The 18,039-nt window shown below is 38.6% G+C and overlaps 1 protein-coding gene across 2 annotated transcripts in view; it reads left to right on the top strand.

The window, feature by feature from the left end:
* gabrb4 (gamma-aminobutyric acid type A receptor subunit beta4) overlaps positions 1-18,039 on the top strand; it is a 56,609-nt gene that overhangs the window by 25,119 nt on the left and 13,451 nt on the right. For both annotated transcript variants that reach the window (XM_003450447.5, XM_005471941.4), the window contains exons 3-5: positions 5,189-5,256; positions 7,049-7,269; positions 15,133-15,215. In XM_003450447.5, the coding sequence (XP_003450495.2) occupies positions 5,189-5,256; positions 7,049-7,269; positions 15,133-15,215 (372 nt within the window). The remainder of the gene's footprint in view (positions 1-5,188; positions 5,257-7,048; positions 7,270-15,132; positions 15,216-18,039) is intronic.

Raw genomic sequence — 18,039 nt, 5'->3', positions numbered from 1 at the left:
AGGCCCAGAGGCAGTTGCCATCTTCTATTTACATGCTATGGGTGTTATGGAGACTTGAGTCTAATCACCTCTGCTGACACTGTGAAAGCTTGGGGAAATATTATACATCACATCTGAATGTCCACCTAAAAAAAACCACACTAAATTGTGTTGTGATGTTGTGATGTTAGCATACAAATTCACCCAAATCAAATGAAGAGCAAATAAGAGCAAATAAAATAAGAAAAACATAGTATTATGTTTATAATCAAGATGCCCTGCTTAGGAGAACCCAAAAGAAGAAGTATATTTAAACATATTTACTAGACTGAGTACTGCTACCTCCACCTGTTACGGATAAACACTTACATTTAAAATGATTTGATACATTAATGTGATTAATTGTTGATTCTTTACCACCAACAACTGCTCGCCTTCTTTACAGTCGACTCATGTAGCACACACGCACAGGAAAATATTCATGCTGTTAGAGCATGTGGTCATTACACTGCCATGCGAGTGGACATCAAAAACCCCACAGGGTGACTTTAATTTAGTAAAATTTCAGTAAATCTGTTCTGTTCCCCGAGTGATGTCCCTGTGCCCAGTTTCACAAGGAACCACATGAGGAGAAACCAGTAGGCGACTAAAGATCAACTCATATTGTTTCTGCCTCTGTTCCATTTTAATGCACCACATCTATGTCCAGACCATCATCAGACATGTGCTACAAGCTGTTCCTACTGCGATGCTGGCCAGCAACCCGTCAGCAAACCGGAGCAGGCTGACACATTCAGAGGCTTCTTGAAAAACTTACTGTTACACGCTAGTTCGCTAATTGTTCGCACACAATATGGCTTGCCTTGGGACATTATGATCTCTTCCTCTTATTCACACCATTCTTTTTTACAGATCCCTACTTTTGTTATCAAAAAGACAGACTAAGAGATGCTTGGAAACATTTGCAGTGGAGAACAAGAAAGTGTGTGGTGGCTACTGTTGGGTTTGTTTGTTTTTTTTTTGAAAATCTACGTCTAATGGTGTTTGTTTTCATTCCAACTTGTGAAGTGCAAGTGCAGGCAACAGTTTTTATTTCAAGAAAGCTGTGGTGGTGAAGTGAGTGACTCTGTTCCTCTAAAGCAGGGTCAACATATGCAGAGGGAGACAGAGAGGGAGGGTGGGAGAGAGAGAGGTGAGATTTGGTGCTTTCTGTTTTCATCTAGCGAACGAATGTACTTTGGCATGTCTGGGGAAAACAGTTGCTGGTTGCTTTCACAAAGTGTGATGGAAAATGGCCCTATACCCCCCTTCCATCATCCATTTTTTTAAGGAAAAGGTGGGTCAGGGAAGATGACAGAGCTTTAGGTTATTTAGAGTAGTGGGACGAGTCAAAGAAGAAGAATTATAGGAGAGTATAGGAGAGAACGTGTGCGGGTCTTTCAGTCAGATCCCCAGAATAGTAGCAGATTAATTCATGTTATCACATTTTATCATAGAACATCATAGAATGTTTGTATTGTTGCTGTTTTTTGATTGTCTGATTCTGTTGTGTTTTACAGCAGACATCTGATATGCCTTTTAATTCTCTAAAGCCATAGATTGTTGCCGGGAGGCTTCGGGGGTTATTTCATGACCCTCAAGATTGCACCGATCAGGCATAACATTATGAGCACTGACAGGTGAGGTGAATAACACTGATTATCTCTTCATCGTGACACCTGTTAGTGGGTGGGATATATTAGGGAGCAAGTGAACATTTTGTCCTCAAAGTTCATGTGTTAGAAGCAGGAAAAATGGGCTAGAGTAAGGTTTTGATAGGTAGACGACTGGGTCAGAGCATCTCCAAAACTGCAGCTCTTGTGAGATGTTTCTGGTCTGCAGTGGTCAGTATCTATCGAAAGTGATAATGCTCTGCTGGAAAACCTTGGTGTCCTGCCATCTTTGTGGATGTTACTTTGACACGTACCACCTACCTAAGCATTGCTGCAGACCATGTGCACCCTTTCATGGAAACAGTACTGACTGATGGCCGCGGCCTCTGTCAGCAGGATAATCCAGAAAGGGTTCAGGAATGGTTTGAGGAGCAAAACAACGAGTTTAAGGTGTTGACTTTGCCTCCAAATTCCCCAGATCTCAATCCAATTGAGTATCTTTAGGATGTGTTGCACAAACAAGTCTGATCCATGAAGGCTCCACCTCTCAACTTACAGGACTTGAAGGGTCTGTTGCTAACATCTTGGTATCAGATACTACTTTACACCTACTGGGGTCCAGTACAGGGGTCTATGGATCAGGGCTGTTTTAGCAGCAAAAGGGAGACCAACACAATATGAGGCAGGTGGTCATAATATTATGCCTGATGTATATCAGAGGCAAATGGTAACACAGTTCTAATCCCATTAGCTAATTTGCCAATCCAGCTATTATGACCATATGTGCTAATATTTCATACATGACAAAGCTGCCACAGGTTTTGTTTTTAAATTTAACAATGTTTTACCCATACATGTGTGTCAGTACAGTTACAGCTATAGGTTGCAGATGATAGTTTAAGCAGAATGATGCACTGAAATGTGTAAAATAAGTGTGGTTAAGGAGGAATGAGGTGCAAAATGATTTAGTGGTTATGATCTTGATGTAAACAAAGACTCAACATTTCGAGCTGGGTCAGTTCTTTGCAGAATGCCCTGCAAGAGGCTGTCTGAACCTTCCCAAGCATGCAAACTATCACTTGTTAAACCATTTGTTTTAGCCACATTCAACAACCGTCTCGGCTTCCTGGTCACGTCAGTGAGCACTCTGTTCTGAATTGCTTGGAGAGCTCGGACCCTGTTGTATTTTTTTTAAAGTTGTTCCAGAGTGCTGGAGTACAATTAAATGTTCTAATGCGGTACACAATTAAATATTTAATAAAGGAAGTGGATGTTGCACCAGTATGAAAAGAGAAACACAGACAATCTGTCAGTGCCAATTGCAGTGTTATTTAGTATAATTGATGAAGTTTGTCAACACAAACAGTTTAAATAAGTCGATTAGTCATCAAAGCTAATTCTAGCAGAAATGCTTATTTCATTCACCTTTCTGCTGAAACAAAATGTTCTTAGTCATACGTGATTATGTTGGTCAGAGTTGGTCATGAATTAGACTGCACAGTTTGTTCCGTGCTCTAAGCTACTGAGGCAACATATAAAGTTTATGGGTCGATGTTTGTATCACAGAAACACACACTATAGTTATTGAGAGCAGACTGACAGCCTAGATTGAACTCTATTTTTAGCCATAATCGGAAGCATAGTCATATGGACTATTTATGCATCTAGACTCTGTATGGTGAGATTATTTGGGCAGATCTGGGTTATGTTAGTAATTTTTATACACTTAAAATCCTTATGGCCTCTGAACTGTGCAAGTTTCCAACCTTTAACATCACCACAGCTCTCGTCATCTAAAGCAGCTGTCAACTTTTTTTTTCTTATTAATATATTTTTTTAATATATTTTTTTTTTATTTCAGAGTGTTATATTTTTAGAGGATCCAGAGGTGAAGTCTTAGATCTGTTTTGGGCAAAGAGACTAAAATCTGTGTATGTGAACTTGTGCAGTATAACCATCAGCTGTATGTCACTCTGTGAGTCACAATAGGCTATAACAATATACATATTCATAAAATGTGCTAATTATTGTGTTATTACAAAAAAGTAATTATTGGTGGTGCTTCCTGATTGATGTTTCTGTTCCAATTAAACTCCAAAAGTATTTTTCTTCACTTTCAGTAACTATTACCAGCAGCTAATGCTGTGGAATCTCACTGTGCAGTTAAAACTGTGCAAGAAATGATGGCCTAGTAAACTTTTATTTAAAAAAGAGAAAACTAGAAGAAACAATCAGCATAACAAACCAGTCATTGCTTATGATAAAAAAAAGTTATCATGTTGTCTTTATTCCTTTCTATTTTCTAAGTAATGTGTGCCACCAGTCCCTGAAAAAGGATATACTGTAGATGCAGTATATCCATGCATATGATATACAGTAGTATATCATATGCAGTTCACACAGCAGCAGTGCATTAATAACGTAGCTATCGCGTTGATTCATTTTAGTAAAAAGCTATAAGTCTGATGTCTTTCGGGTATGTATGATGATATATTAGATTGTACACACTGCAGCAGAGTTGCTGTTTTTCCTTCTCGTAGTTATGATTCCTATGCAAATGCCACTTCCACTATAAAACTGTGGCACAGCATCTGAATTTCCTGATTCAGCTTTGCCACATGAACCAATCGCTGATCTGCTATTGCTGTTTCTGTTTTCCGTGTCAGCAAATTATATTTTGTGGCTCCATCAACCAAAATAAAGGTGATTTAGATTGAAGAACAGGGAATGGGAAGGCTGTATTTTGCACCAATAAAACACTGAGAACTAGTGGTAACAGATATGTTCACTCGTTAAGGCCAATCCAAGGCATTAAGAAAAGAACAAACAAGCGCTTATTGCAGTTATGTATCTACATTTTTAGTGTTACAGTGTGCCTTCCTGTATTTGAGGCAATGTCTCATGCATATTCATGACTGTATACGGCACAGTCACATGGTGTCACTGGCTGTTGGTTAGGGCGATTGTGGTTTTATGTGCACTGTGAATGCATACACCTCGTAAACCTAAAGTTGTGTGACCACTGAAGTGGGTATGTGGTTATTGCATTTGTAAGGGAGTCAGCATGCATATCTGTAACATGCACTGTAATCATGTAAATGAGGCGTAGTTCACTCCTTTCGTTCTTTTACATAAACTGCTAGTATAGAAACGTGTATGGATGGGAGCATTTTCTACGTGTGGTTTCAGAGGCTTCTGAAAGGGGCTCATCTTTACGCTGGGCTTCGCATCCACCCACTGGCAACTGCACATATTAAGCACTAACCTTTATATTTGTGCTCAGTGTGATTTTTTGCCTTTTTGGGGGTGGGGGTATTTGAGCTGTTGAACAAGGGTGCAGTGCATTTTCGGGAAAAATGGCTGTTTTCATATGCAAAAACATAACACAGTGTTGATTTTTGCATCAGTCAGTACACAAAATCTGATGTGGCTGGGTGCATGCTGCTGAATTTATCAAGCCGTTTACTGTTAGAGCTTCGCTTAAGAATATATGTGTTCAAGAAGAAAATAAAAAATAAAAAGCGCTTTGGTGATGCCAAGTTTTCCTTTCTCCTCAGGTCCTCCAGTCGTCGTAGGAATGAGCATCAACATAGCAAGTATAGACTCCATCTCAGAAGTAAACATGGTAAGTTCAGATCTCATTGTTTTAAGGAGGGCTTCACACTAGGAACTCTCAACCTTGTAAGCAGAGACTAGATTCATGCTAAGCCATGCAAATATTAAATATCAGATACCAAATTTCCCCAAAAATATATCTCAAACACTCGCTATGAAAAATATCTGAATATTTCTGTGTTGACTGTCACATCTATTTTTATTTATAGCCTGCAGCACATTTAAATAATAAAAGTTGATCCAAAGTGCTTTAGAGACGAGCACATTTAAATTCCAGGTGTTCAAAATAAGTTTTTTTGAAGACTGGAAAATACACGAAAAGCTTAAAGGTGTGTTTTGGTGTGTTCACTAATTACTGTGGTATCCGATCACAGTAATTTAGTGGTCAAATTGCAAATTAATGATCATTCTAATCAGTATTGGCAATATTATCCCTGCATTTACTTTGCATGGGATCAGCACCAAGTAAAAAACTATCACACAGCACTTGCAAATACCAAGGCAAATACTTGCTTACGGAATCAGCAAAGGCAGGATTGCTCAAAGGCTTTCCAGCTACAAACACTACTAACTGTGTTTTGAATGGCCACACAGACTGTGGATACGCGTGATGGTGGACAACCGCTTCTGCTTGTTACTGAATGAGACACTGAGATTTGACTGCAGGTTCTTTTTTGTTTCCTTTTTTTCATCATTACTCCTCACACTAGTTTGCAGGTAATACACGACGTGTTCGTTTGCTCTGACAAAGACTGTCAGAGAGGCAGGCTGGAGTACTGGATAAGGCAATATGGCTGATGTCTGAGAAATGACGTCATCCTGTCTCTTAGCGTTCTTTTTCTTTCACTCAGCATGATATAGCCGCCCACGTAGTGTGGCAGCTTTTTAAAAATTATGATTATTGTTATTATTTTCTGCTGTGTGGCTTTTTTTGCTTCTGGAGTGATGGAATAATTTTACAAAAATTCAAAGTTTATTTGTGATTTGACATACATCCAACAATCAGTCACTCAGATTGATTATTAAAAATTCATGGTCTTAATGAAACAAAAACATAAAATGTCGGTGTTTTCAGCCAGTCAATGTGTTTGCAGGTTTTCGAGTAGAAAATTTCATTGGGTTGTGTTTTTTAAAATGACGTTAGAGTGCCTTTCCTCGAATTTGCATCTGAAATTGCTGATTATTAATGAGAAATGTCACTGAAAGGGGTGATTGAGTTGTTTATCAGTAGTATGGTTTAGTTCTCATTACGAGCCCTGTGGCCATTCATTTGTACACGGGTGAGACGTTTTCTGAAAAAATGTTATGTCATTAATAATAAATCAGAAAGGAAGGATACCAGATCTCTTAATAGGCATCAAGCTCAAATGCAGAGTGTGGGTAAACTTGTTATTTAACTCTAATAATCTGAGATGCATTGAAAGCGTGTTTTTTTTTTGCACTTTGTAGGTTTTACATTAAGCGCCTGTACTCGTGTTTTTCTCAGCACTATTAACAGCACAGCCCTTTGGCTACAGGGGATACATTAGTTGCAAGACGATATTTCTCCACTTCAGTGCATTTCCACCTCCTAATCCTTCTCCCTCACACTTTTCCTTAACACAATCAGAAACATTAGATGTTTTTTCCTGATCTGAGATTCACTTAAGCATCTTCTAGTTTCTTCTGCACTTAACTTTTGAGCAGCAGTTAATCTAAAACAACCGTCTACTTTTACCCTTGAGTACAGTCGAGTACTTTTTTGTTTCTTTGTTTGTTTTTTGCCTGTGGTTTATGTTGGTTTTTCCTTTACTTCTTCCCAGGACTATACCATCACAATGTATTTCCAACAGAGCTGGCGAGATAAACGGTTGGCCTATGGTGAGCTGAACCTAAACCTAACTCTGGACAACCGTGTAGCAGACCAGCTTTGGCTCCCTGACACCTACTTCCTTAATGACAAGAAGTCCTTTCTTCATGGTGTGACAGTAAAAAACCGTATGATCCGACTGCACCCTGATGGCACCGTCTTATATGGATTAAGGTAAGAGCAGTAAAAACGCTACGCACTACGTGGGTTGCTGGTTAATTTTAATGTTGCTTATCAGGCAAGCATCGGTGCTGTGGATACATTGTGCCACACTCTTCTGTCTTTCTTTTTCTCTGTTTACCGTCCAACTGTTGTTTTATTTGCCTTCACATTATAATAGCAATGCTGTGACACTAAGAGTGCAGTTAATTTTGGGGTTGATGACTACTGGTTGCTACGACCGTGTGAAATGAACTTTTAAATAGACCAGGTCTACAACAACCCTCAAACAGTCTCTGTCTGCAGAGCAACTTTGGTATGTCAAGCTGGGAAAGCATGGCAATAGGACAGAGTCAGTGTACTATCAGTTTGCTATCATGTGCTATTGAATGGGGTCAAGATGGCAATTACATGTAATCTGTTTGTGATAATATCCAGTTAATAAAGTAATCCAGCCCAAACCAATTCCTCCAAAAACAGTGACATAGGTGTTCCAGGACTTCAACCGAACTACAAAATGACACAGGTACTCACCAGCCGTGCTTTTGTACAGTAATATAACCAAACCACAACCAGCTGAGTTGACCCCCCTGTTGGAAAGTGGCCTGTCACAGGCGTGCCCTTATCAGTGTATACTGGCTCAAACAGATAGCAATGCGTTTGTAAGTTAGTTAGTTATTTTATCTGCATTCTGTCTGTGATTTACCGTTTAAGTCAGAATTGTCTGTCTCCCACCAGGCAACCTGTGCAGCCACCGTCCTGTCACCACAGCTACTTACAATTGGGCACCAAATCCAAAAAAATTCAGTGCAATCAACATGCAACCACCAATCTTTTGCAAGGAGGTTGCTATCCTGTCTTTGCTGTAGTATGACTGAGCCATTTAATGTTAATACAGATGAGACTGCGTAATTATTATTTATCATTTTTATCATTACCAAAGTTTGTTACACAGCTGAACTTAGAGGTTCCACATGGCAGTTTGGCTCTTGCAGTCTCAACAGGTCAAGTGAAAATGAAGTGGACACTATGAAATGTCCCAGTGTGAGTGTGGCTATGTGCAGCTCCATTTTCCTCAGCAATTGATTAGAAATCTGTCCAGGATGTTTCTCTGCCCACAGCCTGGAAAGAAACTGGACCGAGTTCTTGTTGCCTTTTACATTTTACCTTTATACTAGAAGAAGTCTAAAGCCTCAGAAAATATAATGTGAGTACAGAAAAACATTCGACGTGTGCCAGGAAAGGACCCGTCTCACTGTGACCATAAACAGCATTAGGTGTAAAATAAATAGCACAGCAGAATCATAAGTATTTCGATATTGCTAAACCTTTTGCAAACTGCTGAACATCCATACATAAAGCTCTTACCATAACCTGAACAACTGTTGCTGTGCTGCCGGTCATTTCCTTCATCAAGTGGTATATTTTACTAACCTTAAACCACATTTAAGCTGGAAAAACAAGATCACCTCTGCTAGCCTATATCATCCGGTCCTTTGGCAGGATGAAATATGACAGATTTATTTTTGGTAACAACAAACAGACTTTCAAGTTTTATTTTTAAAGTTAATGGTCTGCAAAGTTATAAGCTTGACCTGAAACAATCACAATGTTTTGGAAGCAGTGACGAATACATTAAAGCAAAGGTTCATTGACCCAGAAAGGCTAAAAAAAAGGTTTAAAATGCTCACCACCTCAATGTCCCAGATCACTGTGACGAACCAGACAATTCAGTCAACAGCAAATGTGCACAGAGGGACCCATCTAAAAATCCCCTGGGCACTGCTTAAAGTAAGGTTTATGGAACTCACAATGGATTGCTGCTTTTCTTAACACAAGTTATTAAAATAAAGTAGTGTGACAGAGGCAAAGAAGCTGGGAAGGCGTTTTGTTCGGCGAATAAAGGAAAATGTCAGCGACAGGGTTTACATCATATGAAATAATGAATTATTAATGCAATAATCAGCATTCAGAAATGCCAAATTACCAAATTGGTGCTGACACAAAAGGAGATGTGACTGCAAAAGTATTTCTTTTTCTTCTTATGACTCGTCACAGGACTATTATCACTTCAACAGAAATGCATCCTCACTGATGCAGAGGTGGCAAACAAATATCTGTGAGACGGTTTCATCTGGATCTACTGTGACAATTCCACACAGGCATGCCAAGCTAATTTTAGCTTCTGACCAGACAAGTACAATCTGTACTTGTGTTTCTGTTCTCCAAGTCTAGAATAGGATGAATATATTATTTTAACAAAACAAAAAAAAGAAGAGGGGCGTGTGTCTGAATAGGAAAGTCAGATCGTCTTCTCTCACACGATTATTGTTGCTGTTTGATGGAGAGCGTTATATATCCAACATTGTTTACATACATCCAGCTGATGATCACATTGGGAACGACTAGAGGGGGACTTGGAGAGTACATTCTTTATGAAGGCTAGTACATTATTTTGGTATTTTAAGGAAGGGAACTTGAAAAAAAGTATTTAAAATTGTTTCATGCTGGTGCTAATTAAGCAAATAGAAAAATAGCACTGACAAAACAGCATAAACCAAGTGAAATCTCTGACTTTACCCCATTAAAAATTTAGCTTTGTTAGTTTTTGAATGTGTGTGGAAAAAAAATAACAACTTTGTGCGGCGGCCAATTTAAGCAGGTGGAGACTTGTGCCAAAATGGTACCAAATTACACTGCGCCACCTGATCTGAATAAACATTCCCAGCTGCTCCACTCAGCGCGGCTCAACACATGCAGGTTCCTCTGCGCCCGCAGAAAGAGGCACAGGGGTAGCAAAATGGACCAGAGCCAGAAGAAAATTGCATTACACCTGCATTTGCACCTCGGCTGGCTTTTTTTCCCGCATGCACGAAATGGAAAGCTAAGTCGGTTCCAGGGGATTCTAACGTCAGCTAATTCTTCAACAGCTCGTCCTTAGACGTACTACAGTTTGGTGTTGTCTGCTGTAAGCTGTATAGTAGATGGTCTCAGATTTGATTTTTGTCAGCAGTGTGTAATTAGAAAAAAGTGCATAATCGTACATGCAGTGGTGATTCCAGGGCCTTTATAAGCTTCCCATGAGTGTGTAATGAAATTGCTTTCTTGATTTGTTTGTCTTTTGCCCAGAGGTTGTGAGGACAACCAGAACAGACAATGCACAATAAATGTTTGTAGTCTGAGTTCAAGCCAATTGATTGTTGCGACTCTCAAATCAGAGTGCTTGAGGTTTTCGGTGTCTTTAAATGGATTTTATTGCAACCCCTCCCCGTTTGAGTCTATCCCCCACGTCCTGCTCAGGAGCAGGACGTGGGGGATAGACTCAAACTGTGGACAATCACATTACACACACTACTGCACCTTGTGCTGTGCTCTACCCACTCACTGTGAAATGTGCAAGCACTGGTGTTTTTTTTGTTTGTTTTTTTAAAAATGTACTTTGTTTCGTACAACTTACTGTGATTCTAATCTAACTTGCGTTCTTCGACTACTTCTATTTTTATATTCAATTTGGGTAAAAGCTTAAAAGTGTCTCTGCTTCACAACGGCACCGTCATTTTTTACCCACTGATGTGGCATTGAGCGTTGAATGGTGAATGATTCTTTGTACCAGCAGCCTTTGTTCTGCCAGATTACCAGTCAGATTGCACCAACTTTTTTTTAAATCAATTTTTCTCATGAACAAACACACACAAAAATGATATTTTAAAAGATGCTATATTCAGACCTATAACTCAAAGACTACTCTGTTCTGCGCTACAACTTAATTTACTTTAATAAAGTAAATGCTAATAATTATCCTTAGTTCTAAATTTTCCGTATTGTAATACACAAATTGCAATGGAGAGTTGTGGATGCAGCAATGATCAACGCTCCAAGAATGGTTCGGATCACAGACCAGTTCTTCTGATGTGACAGTCTAACTAGGCTTGTGCATAATTTCAAAGTACTTCTGTCTCTTTTTTCTCGTACTTTAAAAACAGCAATAAATTAAAGTGGGATAAAAGGCACTTTTTGCCCCGTTACTTTTATTCATAGATTTAATTAACATTTTTTTAGGGTAATACTTTAACAGGATTATGCACTGTTCAGGTAATGGTCCATACAGTTTAGCTTTGAACCCTTTTAAGCAGTTTTAACACTTCAGTTTCTAGTATATATTTTTTTTTAATTTCAGCTATTGCTTGAGGATCAAGTTAGGTAGGCATACACGCACACAGAAAAGTTTCGAACTTAATATTTTGAGTTCAAGACTTACTTGAAATGCTTGTGACACTGGTATCTTTGCCTAAATGAAGTATGAGTGCTGTGCTTGCCCACAAGCATCCAGAGATGAAGGAACTGTATGAATGCAAATACAAAGAAAAAAGCAAACAATGAAATTCCATCATTACAACATTTTGGTTCTTTAAGCTCTTTGTTTTCGGTTGTAACAGGTCATTCTACATACAACCAACGAGCCAATATGAGCATTGAGGGCTTTGTTGAGCTAAGCTCTCGCCAGATTGTGTTCTCTCTCTTCCCGTTTCTGTAAATCTGCTCTCTCATGTTGCTCTGTTTATTAAGCCAAGCACTGTGATACTACAGTGATCTTCTTTGGTAAGCAAACTACCACACAGAGATGGATACAGGAGTAGACTGCGTAGGCGTCACAACTTTTGCTCAGATATCTGAAAGCCTACCAGTCTGTAGTGCCGAGCCTCTGGGATCCACCTCCAGATTGCTTTTAGTAGTGGTGTTATGTTGGCATAATTCTTTGAAATGAGTGGAATGAACCTTTTATTTATTTATTTTTTATATTACTGGCTGCATACTAGTCAGCCCTTTTGCTCATGAATCATTTTTGCAATGCAGTGACTTAAAAGAAGCTACAAAGTTCCATCAAAACAGAATTTTGACCACAAAGGTTTCTTTAGGCGTTAGATGCCATAATTCCAATGGCCGACCCATTGGGATGGGCTTCCCTTTCCCATACCTCCCCATACGTCTTTTACCTCCAAAGACAACTAAATTGCATTGCATATAAACTTAAAATCCAGAGCGTACAGAGTGCTGAGTGTCAGACTGCAGTGCATGCACAGGTCTGAGGCTGCTGACCATCTCTTGTGGGACTGGAAGTTGCTGACCTACATCTGCTGACATTTCCAAATCCCAGCCCCTCGCTGTGAGCCATCCAAGCTCGTGCCTACTCAATGATGATTCTCTCCTGACTTGTTAACTGTCACATATAAAGTCAATTTCATTTCTTGTGGGCTTCTCTTCTTTTTTTTTGCCGAGGGGTAAAGAATTCATTTCTGTCCATTACTCTGAGCTGCTGTTTCTGCAGCTGCCTGGATTTCACTGCTCCACTGTGCTGCTGTATCAGGGGTATTGTCTTTTAAGAATTGTAACAGTGTCTTGACAGGATTTGTCTTCCTGTTTATGATCAAAAAGGACCAATTGTATTAGTTTTCTCCGTTTTTCCCATAACGTTAGCACTCTTTTTTGGATGTTTTGTTGATGTGTTTGCTGTGCAGTCATTAAAAAACATAGAGAGTTATGATTTTACCCTTATTTATTTTAATTAATAAATTTAACTGCAGCAAAGGTAAATGTTAAATTGTTCATTTAATCAATGTAAAAAACACAAAACAGTGTTTGATTTGATTGCATAAAACTGCAGATATCTGCACTTCATGATGAATAATCTATAGGCAAGAGACAAGATTATTGATAATGGAAACTGGCTGCTTTCTGTTCGTACGAGGCTATTAGCTCAAATTCTGTTGACTCCTTGAGTTTCTGTGCAATTTCAGCACTAAGACCAAACCTGGCTAGTATGTAGACTATCTATAACAGAAGCCCCAGATGATTTGAAATGATCTCTGATAATTTATCTTCCTTTTTTTGTCTCTGTGTTCTTTTTGCTGTCTGAACTGCAAGGGACTCAACTTTTAATATGATGATGCCATAAAAAAAACAAAAAACAATCTCACAGGCAAACAGTAGTAGTAGACTGTAGTGATCACAGGTAAAGGTATGTAGGGAGGTGGTCTGGGTGGATGGACAGGTTTGCAAAACACAAGAGAAAACATTGAAATGCAACCCTGTTTGTTTCCAACTGGTAGCCAATGTTTGTTTTAACTGCGGATGTTCTACTTTTTCCTTGTCTTTATTATTGTAATCATGATATCGAAGGACTGCTGCGCTATCTCCTTTCAGCTGTTTATTTTATCTATGAGCTTCAATCCCAATTGCATGTTTGCGTAAATCTATTTTACTCCAAACCCTGTCTTCTCTAACATGGTGTTCATGGTGCTCATATTACAAGTGCAGGGAAAAACCGACTAAATGGACTCATATAGCAATTCTAAACTGTAATTATTGTTAACTTTTTTCAACTTTGGGTCTCGAATCACGATTGCCAAGGGACCTTTTCTGTTAATGTAATTAGGCATGATGTTATCTTGTCACAGTGTGTAACAATAGTGGCCCTGCTATACCCTCTCAGCAGAAGATCGCTGTGAGACAAGAGGGAGGTGTGGTACAGTAGAGCAGAACAGCATGCAGATTGAACAGCTTACTGCTTGTGCAGCAGAATACAACACAGTGTCATTGTGAATAATAAACACATACGTGTCGCACACTTTGTTTATGTATATGTATAATTTTCATTACCCTTCATGGTGCCTTTTGCCATCATGGCTTTAGTAGCCACACATGCCGGGTGTAAATATAGCCAAATCAGCTTCAGCAGAACATATTTTGTTTTCCAATTACCTGCCAGCAGAACTGTGTTCACACCACCATGACCAATTTACAGACTCTGTGTTCAAGCAATATATTTCCAGCACAAAGAGCTTATTATCTAATGTATTTCTAATTCTAGTTATGGTAGATGGTTGTGTACATTTGCTTGCTATATTAGTATAAAACCATGGACTCTGGCAGCGTGTGTGGCTAATGTGAGTCGGTGTATCCCAAATGTATTGTATCCTCTAAAAGCTGAAACTTCATGAGATGCCATCATGTTCTCACATGAATGTGCTGCTTGCTTCTGTCACGAGGCGATGACCTAAAAGTTAATTTACTGTAAATATATTTTACTTGCACAGGGCAACAGTAAGCAAATGAGAACTGGTATGATGAACCCATACCAGCTGGTATAAACAGCAGAAATGTAATAACTAAAATCTGCTGCACCGGTGAATATCTCAAAGACCCCCACATGTGTAATTTGTAGCCAAAGCTGCTTTCCCGTGCTCCTTGATTTATTGACATTAAGCTACTATGCATACATTTTTCTAAAGCTACCTGGCAGAAATGCATATCTCAGAGCAAGCAATAAATAACATAAATCGACAAAATCCTATGCAGGCGCTGAGCAGTTAGTGATCCACATAAAACAAAATAACATCACCAGACTTCAAAAATCACAAATGTATAAATCACACTGAAGTCTCACATTTTCCCCTTTATAGAAAAGAACCTACAAAGCTATGTATGTTCAGACCCATAGGGACAGATAGAGTATTGACAAACTGTCATCATATCAGTGACCTGCAGAATAATTACTCTTAAAGGGAATTTTGATTATGGAATCGTCATACTAATGGTTCATTATTATCTACAACACGACAAATGATGACCTCTATTTTAAAGGAGAAATGTCCAAATGTTAGGAAAAGGAAGAATTTAAAAAATGAGCTTCACATGTGCCGTAAAAAGGTTAACGCAAGTTTTGGATTCATGCAGGATTAGAACTTTAAACTTCAAGGTAAAAGACCACTCCTTACCCCACTGCACGATCTTCCTCGTTGTTGGACTTTTTAACTACTCCCCTCATCTGGTCTCATCTGTACCAGGTCTTCATGTCTGTATTCTGTCTTTGTCTCACAGGATAACCACTACTGCTGCTTGCATGATGGACTTAAGGAGGTACCCTCTTGATGAACAGAACTGCACCCTGGAAATTGAAAGCTGTGAGTAATGCAAAAGACCCTTCAAAAGAAAATAACATACCTACAGCCATAAGTATACATTTTTGTTCTCAGTCAAACTGTGCAATGCTCAGAGAAATAGCAAAAAACCCAAGAGCTACTTCTCAGACCCTACAGGCCTTGGTTAGCATGTTAAATGTTAAAGTTCATGACACTACAATTAGAAAAGTATGCAAGAATGCACTGCATTTGGAAAAATAAAAATAAAAACAACATATCAGTACAAACATGTGGGCATGGTGGTGGAAGGGTGAAGATTTGGGCTTGTTTTGGAGACATGACCAGGGACTCTTCTGTATATCAAATGATTGTACAATCAAATGTGAGGCCATCTGTCTAACAACTAAACCTTGTCCGAAACTGGACCATGTAGCAGGACAATGATCTCAAGCAGGATGGATGAAATAGAATCAATGTTGCAGCCTCAATGAACTAAAGCAACTTTTAAGGAGAGTGGCCCAAACTGTGAGGAGGAAGAAAAGTTGAGAATAATTATTTAAAAGCAGTATGGTTAGTTTGGGAGCTTAACTCTATTTTATATTAGAATTTTTGTCATATTTTTACACCCCAGGCCTGATAATAATTTTACTTCATAAACTGATGCATAAAAGGTTCAAGAGTTTAGCATAATGCAGACAGCCTCCAGTATGCTCCACCCTAATGTTCAACCATGACTTTTTGCTGGCTAATCACTACAATACAGGTAATCTATATTGAATCAGATGCAAATACAGAAAGTTTTATTTTGGTTTATTTTGTAGCATGAGGAATTAGAAAGATATCTGTCATCTTTGCACATGTATGGCAATTGTCTGATGTTTAACCCTCGGCGTATATGACTTCATGACTGCCTTCAGAAAAAGAAAAAGTTGCAGTGCTTGATGATGTGCATTGATTACTCATTTCCAAAAGAGACAGTAATCAATCCAAAAGGGTTTTTAGGGTGCATAGATCAACAAAGAAAGCAGAGGAGAGAAACTAGTATGACCGTAAATGACTGCAAAACTGAGCTGAAATAAAATACACGCACAAAAATTAGATAACTTCTTTGGTTCCTTTCAGTAGTCTGGGAAAACACCGATACACTCGAACTGTCTGCTTTCTTTACAGGAAAAGGGAGGAAAATTGAATCTATTTGGATGACGACATCACTTAAGTTGATGAAATAGGAAGTGAGGTCGAGATATAGTTCCTATTACTGGCAAAATCTTTTGCCCTGTTGCTCCCTTTTTAATGTTGCGGCTAAGTTTTGGCTGAGCTGAAGTCCCAATTTTAATAGTCACAGTCCGCCATCAGCGTGACAGATGGACCAAGCCAGCCGTGGATTATTCAGTGGCAAAGGCCAGTAATTAATACTGCAAACCGTAGTGAACTTTCAATGTGTAACATAGTGTCCACATTAATAAATAATATACTAACTCTACCCATCACATCCACATCATACATTTCAATGAATAATTTGTACATAAGACATGTAACCAATATATCGGTTGGAAGAAGGCAGTAATTAGTTACTGGTTAGGTTCCATTTAGCACCAGATTCAGGGCTTATCAGCAATGATTCATTTAGAAGATAGTCTGGACCCAGATACTTTGAATAAGGTAGTGTGATTCTTTCAAAAATAGGAACTTATCCAATATGTCCTAAAGGGGCAGTTTGACATTCTGGGAAAGACTAATAAGTTAGCCATGCTCACTGAAGGATTAATAAACAGTCTTACCACTACCACAACACAAAGCCATTAAACAATACTTGTGTTAACCAATAAAACAAAGTAAAAAACAATCATAAACTCAAAGTAGCGTGTGCTCTACCCATAATTTGCCAAAAGATGCACAATGTAAAACTACAAACATCAACAAAGTATCAAAAAAGACCAGGAAAGGTTTGGGATATTTATCAATTTCCTGGTCTCAATCCAACAGAGCATGCTTTTCAGTTACTAAATACAAACCTGAAGGCAGAGAGAACCACAATCAAGACTTCAGCCAGTCAAAGGATTTTCATCCAAGTATAAAAAACAATCCTTATATTAAAAATTGTGTTAATTATTCATTTTGATCCTCTGAAAACGAGTGGGCTGTGTTTAAAAGTGTCTGTAATTCCCAAATAGTTATTGAAAAAAAAGCCCTTGAAATAAAAACTAAAAGTCTGCACTTCACTTTAAACTTTCTTATAAAATACAACTCATACTTTTCCCCCAAATGCTTTAATTTCAATAAATCATTATCCGAGAGAAAAATATGCTTGCGGTGTAATTAAAAATTGTATTTGCTTGATCATTTTCATTGACCGTTCCATCAATCAAATCCAATTGCTCAATACACCAGATATTTTGTGGTTCATGTTGTTCAAGATAAAACTGCCTAGCGTTTACCCTCGGGGATTTCAATAAGCAATCAAATATGGACAGGCTGTGAATTAAAGAGTTGCATGAATTTCTGCTATTTACACCCATGGAAGCTATGCACTAGTGAATGGTGCACATTAAACATCAGTTTGATTTATTAGTTAGCCACTTGTTTCAATTTCATGGACAATGTCCCATTTCCTATAACCTAAAAGAGAGATTTAATAGTAATGAATCCTGGTCCCTTACTGAATGCAGTCCAGGTTTGAGCACAGAGTAGTAGAATGTGAAATGGAGCAATACTTCTCAGACTGAGAAACGGCTCTGCAGTGAACGCATGCTGGCCTACTGACATAAATCTAACTGTGGTCACTTTCAATTGCACTGCCAGTTGAGAATATGTGGGAGCATCATACCTATGATACAGTATGTGTTAATTTATGTAGATATTAATG

This window comes from Oreochromis niloticus, linkage group LG10 (genome assembly GCF_001858045.2).
Source record: "Oreochromis niloticus isolate F11D_XX linkage group LG10, O_niloticus_UMD_NMBU, whole genome shotgun sequence".
NCBI classification, from domain to species: domain Eukaryota; kingdom Metazoa; phylum Chordata; class Actinopteri; order Cichliformes; family Cichlidae; genus Oreochromis; species Oreochromis niloticus.
This window is presented reverse-complemented; position numbering and strand designations above follow the sequence as displayed.